General features: G+C 39.3%; 1 protein-coding gene across 1 annotated transcript in view; it reads left to right on the top strand.

Moving 5' to 3' along the window:
- LOC129239600 (serine/threonine-protein kinase Smg1) overlaps window positions 1–13,949 on the top strand; it is a 32,600-nt gene extending 18,651 nt beyond the window's left edge. The window contains exons 5-10 of the mRNA XM_054875221.1: window positions 5,443–5,765; window positions 9,641–10,436; window positions 10,556–11,131; window positions 11,202–12,248; window positions 12,309–12,756; window positions 12,846–13,949. Of these exons, the coding sequence (XP_054731196.1) occupies window positions 5,443–5,765; window positions 9,641–10,436; window positions 10,556–11,131; window positions 11,202–12,248; window positions 12,309–12,756; window positions 12,846–13,051 (3,396 nt within the window). The 3' untranslated portion in view covers window positions 13,052–13,949. The remainder of the gene's footprint in view (window positions 1–5,442; window positions 5,766–9,640; window positions 10,437–10,555; window positions 11,132–11,201; window positions 12,249–12,308; window positions 12,757–12,845) is intronic.
- The last annotated feature ends 2,810 nt before the right edge of the window (window positions 13,950–16,759 follow it).

Here is a 16,759-nt window from a genome sequence, read left to right as displayed (position 1 = left end):
AAAAAAAACACAATAAGTAAAAAGGTCCAAATCGAACTTTAATACGCGTGCACAATTTCGATTTGAACTGGAATCGACCAGACTCATAAACAATAAGAGTAATAGCTTGTGGAAGGAGACGGGCTTACTCGTAAAATATGAAGAGTGGGCGTGGTTTCTATCTGATATCTATAATATGTATTTAAGATCTAATTGAGTTGGGGAGCTGGGATTTATCGAGATACACGCATTTACCCAAAAATGGATGTAACACCGCCCAATTCTCAAAGTTTTACGTGCGCCTTTTTTTGGTTCATTATTTGTACCAAATGTGCGTAATTTTGGTTCGTTTAAAACAGAGGCATCACGTTTTTTGAAAATGACCAAATTGCTTTGGCCAAAAGGTAATATGTGTACCAATTTCCTTTGAAATAATTTTTTTCTTCTGCAAACTGGGTATTTTTTCGTGAATTTTTTCCTTCAGCTGGTTGAAAAGGTTACAATAATATTCAGAATTCATTGTTTTACCAGTTTGCAAGTAATCCGAGGAATGGAATAAGGGATTCTCACTAAACAACTTCGACACTACACTCTATACAGATGTTTCTAAAATGGATTGTGGTGTTGGAGCTGATATATATTTTCATAGACTTAAAATTGAAAAATCTGTGCGTCTCCCCAACGCCTGCAGTGTCTTCCACGCGGAAGTACTGGCAATTGGGGAAGCTTGTAGGCTACTAATCACGGATTTCTCTTTAAAGGGAAATATCGCTATCCAGGCACTGGATTTAGCTACAACAACCTCTATGGTGGTGGAACAAAGTAGGAATAGCCTTTCCACCTTGAGCGAAAACCATAATGTTACCTTAATTTAGGTCCCGGGACATCGGAATATTGAAGGTAACAAAAAAACAGATGAACTGGTAAGAGGGGGATCTGCCATGAATAACGCTCTTGCAGAATCGGTATTCACACCATTAGGTGCAGTTAAGAGTACAATTTCCCTAAAATACCCTCGAATCGCGGATTGTAGATGGAGAGACCAGACGAAATGCAAAATCAGCAGAACGTTATGGTCCACCTACAACCTCGAACAATCATCAATATCGTTAAACATGAAACGACGGGACGCCTGAAGATTAACGGCAGTCATAACTAACTTTTGGTCTGTCGGAGAACAAGCAGCCAAAATGGGCATCCCTCACAACACATACTGTCACAGTTGTAAACAACCGGAGAAAAAGGAAACAATCTTCCACTTCCTCTGTGAATGCCCTGCCCTATGGAAGGACAGAATGTTAACTCTGGGCAAATCGCTGTTCGAGAGTCTCGAAGAACTGTCTGACTCAGATGTCAACAGCCTAGTAAGGTTCTTAAACCGCACAGACTGATATAGTCATGCTGTGAATAACTGGTACACAAGTTGGTAACGAGGATGTGGCAACAAAATGGTGCGGAAGCGCTAGTTGGATTCTGGAAGAATCACCATTCAAACCAACCAACAACCAAGTAATCCACAAACAAAATTCCTTTCACATCCCGAAAAACGGATGCTAGCACTTTTGCCGATTTCTGAACACGAACTCGTTTTGGAGCCGAAGAACCAAGTTCACATCAGTCTTTAACCTCTTGTTTTGATTTAAGATCATGGTAATAGACCCAAGTCTCATCCATAGTGATGAATCGACGCGCAAAATTCACTTTATACTTTCGAAAACACTCTACATGTTGCTGAGAAAGTCGCATTCGAATGTGTTTTTGTACCATTATTAGCGGATGCGGCACCCATTGGGCACACAGCTTTCTGAAACCCAATACTTCAGTTAAAGTATTGCTTACACTGACTAGGGCTTCTATTAAATCTCTTTTCGTCACTTGACGGTTTTCCAATAGGCTTGGACGATCACGTTTATATTCACCAACACATTTTTCTACTTTACTAATTTCTGGTGAAAAGTCCTTGTACACTTTCAACATTCGTTCAAGAATTTTCTTTGCTTTTAAATCTTCCCAAAAAATAAAAATTCAATTAATGCACGATACTTGATTTTTCCCCTTGTAGAAAAAACCGAGAGACGTCGATACTAAATGGCATCTAGACAAAGAATGAATTGGCAGATTGAAATGAAACTTCACAAGCGTTCATATGAAGAGTGTACCAACATAACAAACATAATTTAGGTTAGTAGTAACGCCTGCTGATTTTGCATTTCGTCTGGTCTATCTACAATCTGCGATTCGAAGGCATTTTAGGGAAATTGTACTGCAAGAACGCTATTCATGGCTGATCCCCTTCTTGGCAGTTCATCGGCGTTTTGTTACCTTCTATGTTCTGATGTCCCGGAACCCAAATTAAGGTTACTTTATGGTTTTCACTCAAGGTGGAGAGGCTATTCCTACTTTGCTCCACCACTTTAGAGATTGTTGTAGCCGAGTCCAGTGCCTGGATTGCAGCTTGGCTATCCGAAAGAATAGCGATATTGCCCTTGAAAGAGAAATCCGTGATTAGTAGCCTACAAGCTTCCCCAATTGCCATTACTTCCGGCTGGAAGACACTGCTAGTATTAGGGAGACGCACCGATTTTTCAATTCCAAGTCTATGAGAATATAGTTAGCAGTTAGTATTGAATGTTTTTTTATTGTGTCATTGTTTATGACAAAGCGTGCCATTGCTAGAAAACACCTGCCATTTTGCGTGATATTTTGGCATATTATGTCAAATTTTGTCGTCAAAATAATGATAAATGAAAACAAGGCATAAGTGGCGTGGGTACTGAGATATAAATGCACTGACTGTTTATTAGATAATGATATCAATATTGTCGACAGAAATCAGTAATTGCAAGCTCTTATAAAGGCGATAATTATTTTCTACATCACAAAAACATAATTGAAGGAGTCACACAAGAAGGAGCCAGCCTGCCAGAGATCTTGCAGTTGTGGACCTGATTGTGTTTGTGCGTGATTATCGGTTGTCCGGATTGTATAAATAAGTATTACTTATATTCTTAGTCTTGCCATAAATTCTGTGACAAATTTTGCAATGCATACGGCGAGAACAAATTCGCAGAAAAAAGTTACACTATTTTTTGCTTTTGCTCCTGCGCAGTGTCTACTCATAAATTATACTCAGATCGTGGCAAATTTCGCTGGATAACAATGGAGTGGGGGCTAAGGAATATCGCATTGCATTTCAAAAGTGTGGTAAAAGTGCAAGTGAGATTTACGAATTGCTAAAAAAATTTAATATTTCGAGAATGTTGGTTTACCGCACGATCAATCATTTTTCCCAAACGTCTGAAGTGACAGACAGAAAAAGAAGTGGGGTCGTCCTCGAACCTCGGCGTGGTTGGAACCAGTGCAGCCATAAAGGCCGTTCGAGAAAAAATTCGCAGAAACACCCCTAGAAAGCAGAAAATCATGTCCAGAGAAATGAATGTATCGACCAGTTCTATGCCAAGTCTAATTAGAGATGATCTCCACATGAAAGCCTCCCGTCGCTCAACTGGTCATCTTTTGACAACGCGTTTGAAGAAAATTAGACACGACAGAAAATATTCTTTTCACAGATAAGAAAATTCTCACTGTTGAAGAAATTTTTGATAAGCAAAACGACAAAATTTATGCTAAATCTTCTAAAGACGCAAAAATGTTGTTCCAAGGGTTCAACGTGGCCACTATCCAGCCTCCGTAATGGTTTGGTGGGGAGTGTCTTGTAAAGACGTTACAGCTCTTCATTTCTGCGAAAAAGTGGTTAAGACCGGGGCAAAAGTATACCAGGAAAATCTCGTAGAAGGCGTGGTGGAGCAGTTGAGCAGTACTTTCTTCAATGGAGAGCGCTGGATCTTCCAACAAGATTTCGCTCCAGCCCATAACACAAAAACCACTCAGCAGTGCCTAAAAAACAATACTCCTGGGTTTATAGCCACAGAAGATTGGTCGTCTGGATCTGAATCCATTGGACTACCGTTTGCGGTAAGAATTGAAGAACATGGCCTATCGAAGACTTCACAGAAATTTGGAGAGTCTCAAACAATCTTGGGTTCGAGCAGCGACGTCAATATCGATGGAAACCGTGCATGCTGCAATAGCTGAATGGCCTAATCGTTTGAAGGCCTAATTGTAAAAGCAAATGGTGACCATTTCGAATGAAAATTAAAATTTTTATTTTTTAATATTTATTAACAAACTTAAATGAAACTAACTTCATTACAAAAATATGATAATTTCATATCTATAATGGACTTAACTTGTAACAGAACTTATGGCAGTACTAAGTATGTAAATTAGTTGAAAAAGCTACCGAAGTCGAGCAAATTTTGTATTAATTATTTTTGGGTTTTTCTTGAACTTAGTGCAGTTTCATATCTAATCAAAAACAATACTACTGCACGACATGACTCGTCAGGAACTTCTTCCTTTTCCACTGGACTAGGACATAGCACTGCTTAGGTACCGCCATTGTTAATACGAATACTCTAGCGATCCAGCAAATAATGTTATGAACCCCATTTAAATATTTGAGTGTGAATCATATCAGATAATGAGATGGCGAAACAGTTTATGCCAGGCATTCGTTAATGGTCTTCGAAAATGAGCAAATCAATGGTACCTACCTAAAAAATTGGTATCAGTACGTGTTATTGTGCATATCTGATACAAAAGAAATATCTACTATGTATCGCAGTTTTAGCATTTTCATATCGAGTTGTATATAGGAGAATTTTCTATTTAATAATATCTCTAACATTATTGAGCTAAAATCTACTGACCCAAATAACTATCGCATGCCATCTTTCAAGCACTGACTTAACGGAATCCCAGTACTGTAGAGGTATGCTGTTATTAGTTGAAATAATTGATCAATTTCTTTAAAACAATGCACTTTCGAAACTTGTTTGACTTTGAAATTTTTTCGTCATTTATTGTTTTGACCTTTCAATTTTCTACTCATCGTGACATACCCCGCCGAGGCCCTAACATAACCTAAAACACCGAGAGTACTTACAATGGAATAACTTTTATTTTTCTAACCTATTCACAGTATTATGCTAATGTGGTCTTCATAATCACCCTTTAGGCGGCAAAGTCTTTTTTCGAATATCAATCAATCAGCTTTTTAATCCTTTTTGGCCTGTAAAACTGCATATAATTCAATAATTAAATAAGGACTGCGTGTAGGTGTATACTGGAATTCACTAATATGGGTTGAAAGGTGTAATATAAATAATATAAAAATATGTTTAGATTCCGAGAACCTGCGTATTTTCAATCAACAATATAATTTACATACATACATATGTACAATATATGTGTACATATATTTTCTGTATTTATGTAACTCCATTACAAAATATTCGATATTTGCATTCAATGTACATATTTATCATTAATTCTTTTATCATTTAATTTATTTACTATATTTAGCGCTAACTTTCACTTTCCTAATTTTTTTTTGTACAGGGAACTTTCCGTCTGGGCTGTGAGCATGTGCTTAAAATATTGCGCAAGGAGCGCGAAACTTTGCTCACATTGCTGGAGGCATTTGTTTATGATCCGCTGGTAGATTGGACTGTGAGTGATGATGGTACAACAACGGTAACACGCGCCACCTCAGCTCATGCAGCTGCGTTGAGTCTGAATGCCTTGGATGCGATAACAGCGGGCTTGCCAAAATCCAACGGGCCGGTCGACGACGCAGTGCAGCGCAAACAGAATTGGGAATGCACTCGACAATCGTTGGAAGTGCGCTTGAATGAGCTCAAACCATTTTGGACGCAATTTAGGTGAGAGAAAATTTTGTATAGTAGTAGCAGGGACTAACTTAGTGGATTCGTTGTGTACATTATGTTTGGGCTCTGCTTGCTTGAAGAAAAATTTGCTTGTGAAAGAAAGTTATCGAGCCACACTTACCGCTAGTGAGTATGGTTTTACTTTATAAAACTGATCTGATTCACTATTTTCAATGCTGCAACCCCATTTTAAGAGAGTTTCATTTGACCGCGTTCATATAGGGATAGTTTTGTTGCTTCAATATTGCGAATTCTGGTGTTGCCTATCGTGATCACACACTTAGCAATTGCTAGATTTTAGTCTAAAGTCAACAACATTGAGAAGAACTAAAACATAAAGGGTGTTGACAGATTTGAAGCAATAAACGTTTCCCTGTATAAACGCGGACTTAATAATACTCATTAAGTGCTTTCAAGCAAATGTAATCTTTGGCAGCTCTTTTTCAGTCCTGCCAACCGGTATTTATTTATACCGGTTGCATCATCAATTCGCCACTTGCTAACGCTTGGCAAATCGAAGAGGCCTACTATATACCCCGCGCGTATTTTCCGTATAAACCATTTGTGATTTAAGAATAATTTATGCTGTAATAGCCGTATACGCATTGTACTTTCATTAGGCGAGACCGAGTGCCACGCGGGTACCAAATCCTATTTTCTAATATCTAATTTGATTTTTTTAAATAATCTTAAGTTAATAAAATTGACCGACACATAGAAACGCGTGGATATTCACCTCTCAGTCCTGCTAATACCTATATTAACATTTCAAAGCGAAGCTTCTCAGACCACCAGCTTCAATTTGTACGCCAGAGACTAGTAGGATGTAGTGGGCGAAGCTAGATATCTATCAAAATATCACATTCAGGATAGCCACCGGGTGCTTTTTGATGCCTACTGCGGCCTTTATGCTCCCAGTTAAGGAACATTACTTAATGCTCGCAATCAGTTTCTGTTGGATTGTTCGCGCAGCGAGTAGGAGATGAAGGGTGATGAAATATGTTAGGTTTAGAGATGTGTGATATGTAGAGATCGGAATTTTATGCAAATTGAATATTTTATTATAATGAGTTTCTACCTAGGTGCGAACTTCATGTGATGTTAAACAAAATATGCACTTGCATAAGAATCCGATGTCTAGTGATATGTCATGCGAGAGATGTATTACATTCCTTTTACTAAATTTAATTCAATTTTGTTCATTGGTTACTAAAATATCGCAACTTTTCTATTTTTGATGTTTACCGTTATATTTTGAGGTTATTGTTCAGTGTTGTCAATATCTATAAACAGTTGAGATACTCTCCATTGAGACGGATGATAGATGATAGATGTCAGACGAGAATCAAAATATTATCTTTGTATCTATTAGTGGTGGGCATGGCGTAGTTTATTTCAAATCGAAAACATAATTATAGTTTTTACAGACCACTTAGAGCTTAAATTCTACAGGTAGTTAAATAAATTAATTAAAAAAAGGAGTTGAGAAATTTATAAAATTCATTCTTTGACATCGGAAAGTCAAGCGGAATAGGACTCGAGATCTCAATAAATTCTCTTAGAGTGATGATAATAGGAGCATTACGCACATAAATCGTTTAAGTGATTTAAGATGAAATGGGCAAGTGTTGCATAGAGGTCTAATAGGGATATGAAAGTGAACGCTTCGCAATAGCGATGAATAATCAATTTCTCCTTTAATTATACTAAAAACAAAAGGCAATAAGATTATAGCCCTTTAACTTTCTAGAGACTTTAAGTTAATTAAAATCAAATGGGAATTATAGGAAGGGATAGGATTTCAGAGCATATTTCAGGAACAGCTTCTGTACAGGTTCAATTTTCTCAATTGCAAATTGGTGCCAAGACCTTCAGATAAATGTTGCATACTCTAATCTAGAGCGAGTAAAGGAAGTAAAAAGTAATTTGAGAGCGTAAGGGTCCGAGAGCTTCGAGGTATTACGCCGCAACAAAGTTAATGTGACTATTGCCTGCAAAATGGAAGTGAACGATCACACCTAGATTTTGAATTCATGAACAGATTGAAGTGAAGTATTAGCAATACTATCATCATCTTGACTGGAAAAGATTTTGAGTTTTGGCGAAAGTAACATGAAAACATTTTTTATTATTTAGAGAGATGCCAGAGTTACTGCGGCAGCGAATGAGCACATTAATGTCCGATTACAACATAGGTACATCTTTAGAAAAGGTGTATTTTCAATAATCGGTTGCGATCAATGCACTTCTAAGTATAAAATATTGGCCTATTGCATTGCAGTCAATTCGTAACAACAAAAAAGGCTTAATTTTTTTCGACAATTTTCAATAACAGTTGTGAGATAGAATTTCGTGTAGACAGATTAACAATGACAAAGTTCTCAAAATTTTTAGTTGTGCCTCTTTAGATAGAGGAGGGTGCGCAATTTTCACTCGACGTACGAAATTCGTGTCACTGAAATTAAAGTAACTGATTCAGAATTGAAAGAACCACCATGCAAAGCCTACATACTTAGTACAATCCGGGTAGAGTGAACTAATTCGTGCAAGACCTGTTCACTCAACCAAGGTTGTTCACGGCACTCAAATCAGGCATTTAAAGGCAATTTAAGTCAATTTACTCATAAAAAATATATTTTATTTCAAATATAATACACTCAGTTCAAAAATTTTAATATTTTTTTCCAAAATTCTTTAACAATGCTTTGTTTCTTATTTTCCTTTGAGTCACTTCTTTACTGCTTGATTTGTAAAAGTTTGAAGGCCAAGTATAGTATCTAGTATAGGTATCAAGAGAATTTATTTTTTCTGTGGCCTTGTCAAAATCTGGAATAGCTTCTGAGGCTGTTATAACATGAAGTGAAACTTCTTAGGCGTCGACGGGCGAGCGAGAATGGAGAGTAAAATTTCAAGGCCGTGCAACATTTTGGGCATTTTCGTTCCGCGAGAGAGAAAAAAAATATAACGTAGAGCAAAAGGAGAGAGAGAGCTATACCTTATATATATCTTAGATGCACTTTAGACTATTTTTCCTGAGTTTTTCCTTATGGTTGCCTGCCTACATTTTGGCGCTTGTTTTATGGTGCAAACTTGTAGGAAATATATGTATTTTTGGTGCCTACTTTTTGGCGTTATATTTCCTTGGTGCCTACTGTTTGGGGCGTTTTTTGCTCCCAATTTTTCTGGCGTTTTTTTTGGTGCCTACTTTTTGGCGCTTATTTCCGTTTCCTAGCTAGTGCTGGTGCGTACTATAAAGTGATATCCATTCTGGCGTCGGATTTATTGGTTGTTGATGTTGTAGCAGCATAAACATTCCCCATACATATGTACATACATATATGGGGAATGCTGCCGAAGTGACAGTCCTTGGCCGGATATAAATCCGGGTCGTTCCGGTAACGTAGAACCGACTGTCGTGGGATTTATTGGTATTGCCTTGCGGTAAATTGTGCCGTTGCTGCGGTCCTGGAATCGCTGCGTCTGTGCGGCTGATAAACGTTCGGAGTAGTGCGCGTTGTTGCCACGGTTTGTGCCCGGCGTTTACCTACACCGGTCGACCCTTCTCCGTTTTTTGTAAATTTTGTCTATTTGTATTCTCTGCAAATGTTGTGAATTTATTTAGATATATATTCTTTCGCTCTCTCTTTCTCTCTCGGGTCTCTCGCTCTTTCTTTGGCTGCTCTGCCTTGAAAGTTTCACTTCTGTTATGTGCACTACGCTACACGCACTTTTTTTTATTCAATTATTAATGTTTGTTCACTCTACTCGATGAAAGAAGTGTGGTTAAAACGCGGTTCCTTCAACCCCGATTTCACTGTATATATTCTATCATAGAATTTCTGCAATTTACTCAAAAAATGTTCTTCCAGAAACGATCTGCAGGTGCGTTTGATTGAGATCGAAGACGTTCTTGATCGTCTAACCGCGCTGCAGGCAGAGATCCGTCAGGAAGAGCAAGAGCGGGATCGCATTACTAAACAATCGGCAATGATACGAGAACTACAAACACTCGGCACAGCGATGGGTAGTCACGCCTTGAATACGGTTACCGATCGTCACAACACTTTCAAGCATGACAAAGAAGCCTTCAGCACAATTAAGGAAAATGTTAGGAAATATCAGGGTGACACTCGCATTTTGCTCAGCACATACTTTGAACACCTGCTTGCCGCTTATGTCGCAAACGAACTACCAGCACTACAATTACAGGTGTGCGATCTGCAACACAATGTGCCAACGAATGAATTCGAACTGCTACGCACTCTACTCGAGCAGAGTGGCCAGGAGCGGTTGTATGCGCAGTGTGATTTCACCCGCAAGGAAATGGACAATACACTGTATCAGCAGTGCCGCTGTGTTTTGGAATGCATTGATTTGTTGCAACAATATACTGGTGTAATGCAATTCTATCCCCGTTCGCGTTTGCTACAAAATCGTTTGGTTAAATATGAAAAAGCCTATAATGACTTATTAAGTGAAGAACTGAGTGTGCGAGAGCTGCAACAGCTACTGGAGGAGTGGCAAGAAAGCGATGAAGAAGTAAGTGAGAACAAAGATAAGCCGCAAATCGTGCAGTATGCTGCTTCGCTGGAGAAGATATGGATTGAGGTGAATATGGAATTGACTACGGCAATCAATGATTTGAATGGACACCCCAATCAAGTGGTGAGTAGCGAAAAGAAATCCAATTTAAACGTTTTTTTAGCTAAATGAATTCGTAAATTTATTTTTAACAATAAGGGGGATTACATATTAATGTGCCTTTGTGTTGATCTTCCTTGCAGTCAATGTCATTCGAGTCGACCGTCATGACTATACGGGCCTTTATTGCCTTGAATCCGGACAGCCATACACTAGCGATTCAATCTTCCATGCTGGAAACGCTTTCAAAAGCCAACGACTCATTCTTGAACTTCGAAGAGAAAGCTTTGGAGACAGAAGATTTCTCTTTGCTCAACCAACAACTGAATTTCCTCGAAATGCTGCAGCAAATGTGCGAAGTAGCGTTTCCAAATGAAAATCAACATTACTGCGATGATTTACATGCACTATCCGATACGCTACAATCGTTGCACAATTTGAAAACGGCATTTGAAGTGTCGCTGCCCGAACGTATTGTGCGTTTGTTTATGCAGGATAATGTTTCTGAAGTGCAAACGGCTTTGGCTGAGATATGTGCATACGAACCACACGATTTCGAGTCGGCACTGCAGCTAAGCGATGACAGCACGGAAGTGGCGTTACTCTTCAACGAAATTTACGCGCTCTTCGATGATTTCGAAAGTCGTGTTAGGCTGCTCAAACCAAAGGTGGAGCTAATGCTGGAAAATATCTACGATCCTGTTTTCAAAGAATTTGTGGTAATGGAGTTTTGGAAATGAGTTTCTTTAGTAAGTTACTGTTAATTCTTGTTTTTCAACATATTTACAGCAAACACGTTTCCTTGAAAACACTATTGCCGAGGTCGAGGGTTCAATGAAGTACGTTGTGATCGTTACCATTTTCCGTTTGGCTTGCGATAATGTGGCCGCGTTCATAAAGAACGACTTGCAACTCATTTACGATATGCGTCGCTTTTCGGCACCGTTAACCAAATACATCAACACGATCCAGCGCTCGGCTCTCTGCGGATTGCCATCGCTGTTCGCACACTTGTTACATGCTAACCTCAATACACTCGCGTCGAAATTTCTCAACTTTAATTGCATGGAACCAACCACATACCTGAATGCCAAAGCCTTGTGTCAAAATCTGCTGCACGCGTTACAAGAGGGCTTCAGTAGTAAAAACTTGCAAACACAGGTGCTTTTGCATACGAAATTAGCGGAGCATTGCGCTCTGGTGGGCACTGCACATTATTGGTTAAACGAAACTGAGCTCCAGCAGACAGATACACAGCTTATGTACGGCTTTCCGAAGGAAAAACTGCTAAAGTCCGTGCAGACATGCAGTCAGTCGTTGAGCGTTTGGAAGCACACAATGGTAAAGATACACGAAGATGTAGATGAATACACGACGGCTGTGACACAGCAACTTAACTGGGCGCTGCAATCGAACAGTAGTCTGCTGGCATTGCAGGAGAGGTTTGTGGAGTGTGTGAAGGCGCAAGTGTTGCGCTACAATGCGCTGTTGCAGCTAACTACACAAATGTACGATTACGCTAACGTCTTGCTGCAGTTTGAGATGTTACAGGGTAAGGACAATCGCCTACAGGCTGACAACGCTTTTCTAGCGGTACTGCAGCAGTGGCAGGATGCCATGACAACAATGGAGCAGAGTAACGCAAACATTACACCAGTTGAGCAATCAATTGTACAGCTGTTGGACCCGGAAGGCAAAGTGGATCAGTGTTGGATACAGAATATAGCCGGTTTGCTGGATGAAATGACGTTCACTGCGCAGCGCAAATTAGCCACGCTCGAACATAAGGAAGATGCATTAAAGGAGGGACTATTCGAGCTGGGGCAACAGTTGCTGGTGAGAACCGTAGTTTATCTCGTAATGCGAAATAACTTTTCAATCATTTCTTTGTTACAGCCTCTTACGGAGCCTCAAATGCGCAGCGATATGCGTCAGCTCTTCAAAGCTATCACCAAGAATGACCGTAATGTACGCAACGCTGCTGCAACGGATAGAGTTGGGTTGGCAGCGCACACAAGGTATCTACAACACGGGTTGCGCATATTCCACAACAAACTGAATGAACTACAAATGCAACTACTTGCGCGCAACATAACCGACACCACACCCGCAGAGCTTAAGTCGAAAGTGCGCGAGCTACTGGATGCCCATGAGCAAAATTACGGTGCATTGTTGGAGTTGGTACAACGATTCAAAGCCGAAGAGTGTGAGAGTTCGACGAGTAGCGTAACTGTAGATTCACCGTTGCGCAATAGAGGCAGCTATGCGGCAGCTTTGGAAGGAGTGCAAAAATCAAGCGGCAATAGGGAAGAAGTGGCTGATGACGGCGCAGGTGATAAGAAAGGTATATTTTGTGGTATTTTACTGCGGAATCTATTAACTTAATATAACTTAAAATATTGTAATATTTTCATATGCTATGTCTTATCACAGCTCCGGCTTCCAACAATCCCGGTGAACAAAAGCGCAACGCATACGCGGTTTCCGTTTGGAAGCGTGTGCGCATGAAATTGGAAGGCCGTGATCCAGACTCGAATCGTCGTTGTACCATTGCCGAGCAAGTTGACTACATAATACGCGAGGCAATGAACCCCGATAATCTAGCTGTGCTGTACGAAGGCTGGACTCCTTGGGTGTAAATTCTTAATGAAACGGCTTCATATGTGGGAAGCCTTAATTCAACTCAACTCAGCAGTAGCAGCAGCAGCAGCAGCGGCGGCAACATTCAATGCAATGGACAACAGTTAGCGGAAGATAGAAAGCAGTAGGAGATGTCGGACGAAGGCGATGGAATAAGTGGAAGATGCAAAAAGCTGATCATCCGATACATACATACGTATATACAACAATCACCATTAATACCCGAGCAATGTCAATGAGTCGCCAGCTATTTGTGGGGAACATTTATCCATGAAAGAGGAAGGGAGTAACAGTAGAACGTTTCTGTGCCGCACCTACCCTTCAACATTACAACAACAAAAAATATATGAGCATTTTTTGGTAGAGCTGGTGGCGCAGACGTTGGGTGATTTGTTCGTTAGGATGACGAGATTGGAAAGTAAAATTCAGTCACTAGTTAAGCGTGTCAGCATTCGATAATTGTCCGTTGCACTTCACTGTCGCGCGTGACTATAACTTGATTTTGGAATGGGGGTTTTTTTTATTGCTGTTTGATTAAAGTCGGTGTATAAAAGGGAAATTAATTGGGATGCACTGATGTAGTACTGCGAGTAGGGAGTGAAGTGTACGGGAAAAACTTGTTGTGTGCGCACGTTTCGTGGCTGGATTTCTTTAGCAAATTTCATTAATATAACATTTACTTTTTTAAAATTTCTTTTCATTATAATTTTCATATTTATTTCCCGTTGTCAATATTCGAGTAAACTCTTTGGGCGGAGATTTACAACGACATCTATAGTAAACTATCTGGTGACCTAATTTTAAGTTGGCCGTGAATTAATAAAATATAAAAGCTATACAATATACATAAATATAACAGCTTCTTCGAAATAAAAAAATTGGTCTGAAATTAAATAATTATATAAACGTATTTTCTTTATTACTCGGAGGAAGAAAGTAAAATAAGGGGTCTTTCAAAAGTGACGCATAGATGTCAGTAGTGAATATTTACTAGACGGTACCTATTTTATGTCATGTTGTTGTTGTTGTTGTAGCAGCATAAACATTCCCCATACTTACATACGGAGAAGGCTGCTGGAGTGACAGTTCTTGGCCGGATATTAATCCGGGTCGTTTCGGTAACGTAGAACCGGCTGTCGTGGAAATGTCATCTTTGACCTTCGTCGAGTAGACAGATGCAAAATTTTACACAATAGAACAACACTTTAAAATTATTGAAATTTGATATTTTTGTTTTTTTTTCTGGTGGCACGAGCTCCTTGAGGACAATTCCCTTGGAATCGTAAAAACAAATGAGCATTGACTTGATTTTCGACTTCTCAAATCGCGATTTTTTGGGTGGTATCTCGTCTGGGTCCTTCCATTCAGCACTTTGACGCTTAGTTTCAGGTTCATGTTGCAAATACCACTTTTCATTACCAGTTACAATGTTGTAAAGGAAGTTTTCGTCTTTTCTCGCCACGTTAATGGGGTCTTTCGAACGTTGAATTCTGAGCAATTTTTGGTCCTCAGTTAACTTGTGCGGAATGAAACGTTCACAGACCTTTCGTAAGCTCAAATGATCAGTTAAAATGCGATAAATCGATGTATTGGAGGTTCTCAACTCCGATTCCATGATAAATTTGTGATAAATTTACAAACGATTTCGATGGAGTTTTCGGTGATTACTGATTTTGGGCAACCCGTTCATTGTCATTTATGTCCTCACAACCAACTCTGAAACGTGTAAACCACTTAGGAACTTTGGCTCGAGATAGAAGATCATCGCCATAAACTTTTCTCATCAATTTAAATGTTTCGATAAACGTTTTACCAATTTTAAAACAAAATTTGATATTAGCTCTTTGTTCAAAACTCATTTTATTCCTTGTAATTGGAATTTAAAGAAAAAACTTTTGTAATGACTTCTAAGGCATGAAAAAGTAATCGATTCTTTTGCTGAGGATTGACAATTATAATCATTCGGAAATATTATTGCAATTGTAATGTTATTGCATTTTTCAAATCAGAGGTAGCCGCAATCAAAGAAGCGGCTGATTGGCTGCTCAAATGCGTACTAACAGTCAAGAAAGTAAATATTTACTGCGAAAACCAAGCGGTAATTAGGGCTCTCAGATCAATGATGGTGCATTCGAAACTGGTCAGGGAATGCCTGGCATCACTTTCGATTGCATTTGAATTCTTTGACATTAGGCTCATTTAGGTTCCTAAACACGGCGACTTCGCGGGAAACTGTGAGGTGGATGAGCTGGTCAGAAAATGAAATGTGAGGTGATTTCCCTGTGAAGGGAGAGAAATGGGGTCCCCCTGACCACCTGCGCTCTGCTCCTGGAAAAATGGGATTCGCGCCAACTCAGCGAGCTCAGGGAAAGTACACAAACTTGTAATGTCGTGAAATCCTTCTGGTCACAAATGGTTCGGGGGCGCTCAAGCGATCTTAAGTTGACAAAATCTCAGCTCTCGAACTTCGACGTCAAAGGATGCATTCGATATCTTCGTCCAAGTGTGCGCATTCCTTACCTTGCTTCCGTTATTCCAATGCACACCAGTGGATGCAATTTACTTAGATTTGTGGCTGCTACTTGTTCTTTAACTTTAAACCTGCGTGCTCAAGATGCTTTGGTAAGTATTGATTATACCACCGTTCGTTATATTACCACAAAGCCGAGTGCAGGCAAACAAAAAAAAAATAAAATAGATTTTTCCGCTTTATTGACAGAGTGCGCATTCTATTTAAGTGAGTCTGCTTCGAGCATAATCTCTAGATAATCTGCTTTTTTGGATGAACTACAGGGTGGGCCATGTAAAATTTGTTTTTTGAATCGGCTATAAAAAAAAAACGAATCAATATTTTTTCAAACTTTTTTTTTTTATTTTGAAGATTAAACATTGTCATTTATGAATGAAAAATAATATCGTTCAAATTACTATCACGACTGGTTTTACAGTAGGCCATTCGATCAACCCAATTTTTAAGCACATTTTCGATTGTTTGGGCTCCAATTTCATGAATGGCAACTTCGATTTCATGTTTTAAAGCATCAATCGTCTCTGGATGGTTCGCATAGCATTTGTCCTTAACGGCTCCCCACAAAAAACAGTCCAACGGCGGCCAATTGATATCGGAATTTCTGCTGATTATTCGGTTTTCAAACACGGTAGCCAAAAGTTCGAGTGTAACTTTGGAAGTGTGAGAAGTTGCACCGTCCTGTTGAAACCAAATGTCGGCCATGTCATCCTCTTCAATTTTTGGAAACAAAAATTGGCCGATGATGCCGCCAGACCAAAAATCGCACCAAACAGTGACTCGTTGTGGATGCATTTGCTTCTCTACAGTAACGTGTGGATTTTCTGAGCCCCAAATCCGATAATTTATCTTATTGACGTAGCCACCGATGTGAAAATCAGAAAAGAAGAAGAAGACTCACCACTTTGGAAATAGGTTTTCAATATTTCCCAATTTTGTTCAAGCGTATAGCGTCCCATTTCGTAAATGTCAAACCTTTAGGTAAATTATGAACACATTTGACATGTCATTTGTGTTACCATTCTCAAAAAAATAGGTGATTCAAAAAGCAAACGCTATATGGCCCACCCTGTAATATTGGCACCACTCTGGATTGGTTTAGTCATCGATAAATTCCTTCAGGAGAATGGTACTAGGACCGGTTTTTAAGTTTTTTTTTTTTTATTGAAACGTTATAAAA

This window comes from Anastrepha obliqua, chromosome 2 (assembly GCF_027943255.1).
Source record: "Anastrepha obliqua isolate idAnaObli1 chromosome 2, idAnaObli1_1.0, whole genome shotgun sequence".
NCBI classification, from domain to species: Eukaryota; Metazoa; Arthropoda; class Insecta; order Diptera; family Tephritidae; genus Anastrepha; species Anastrepha obliqua.
This window is presented reverse-complemented; position numbering and strand designations above follow the sequence as displayed.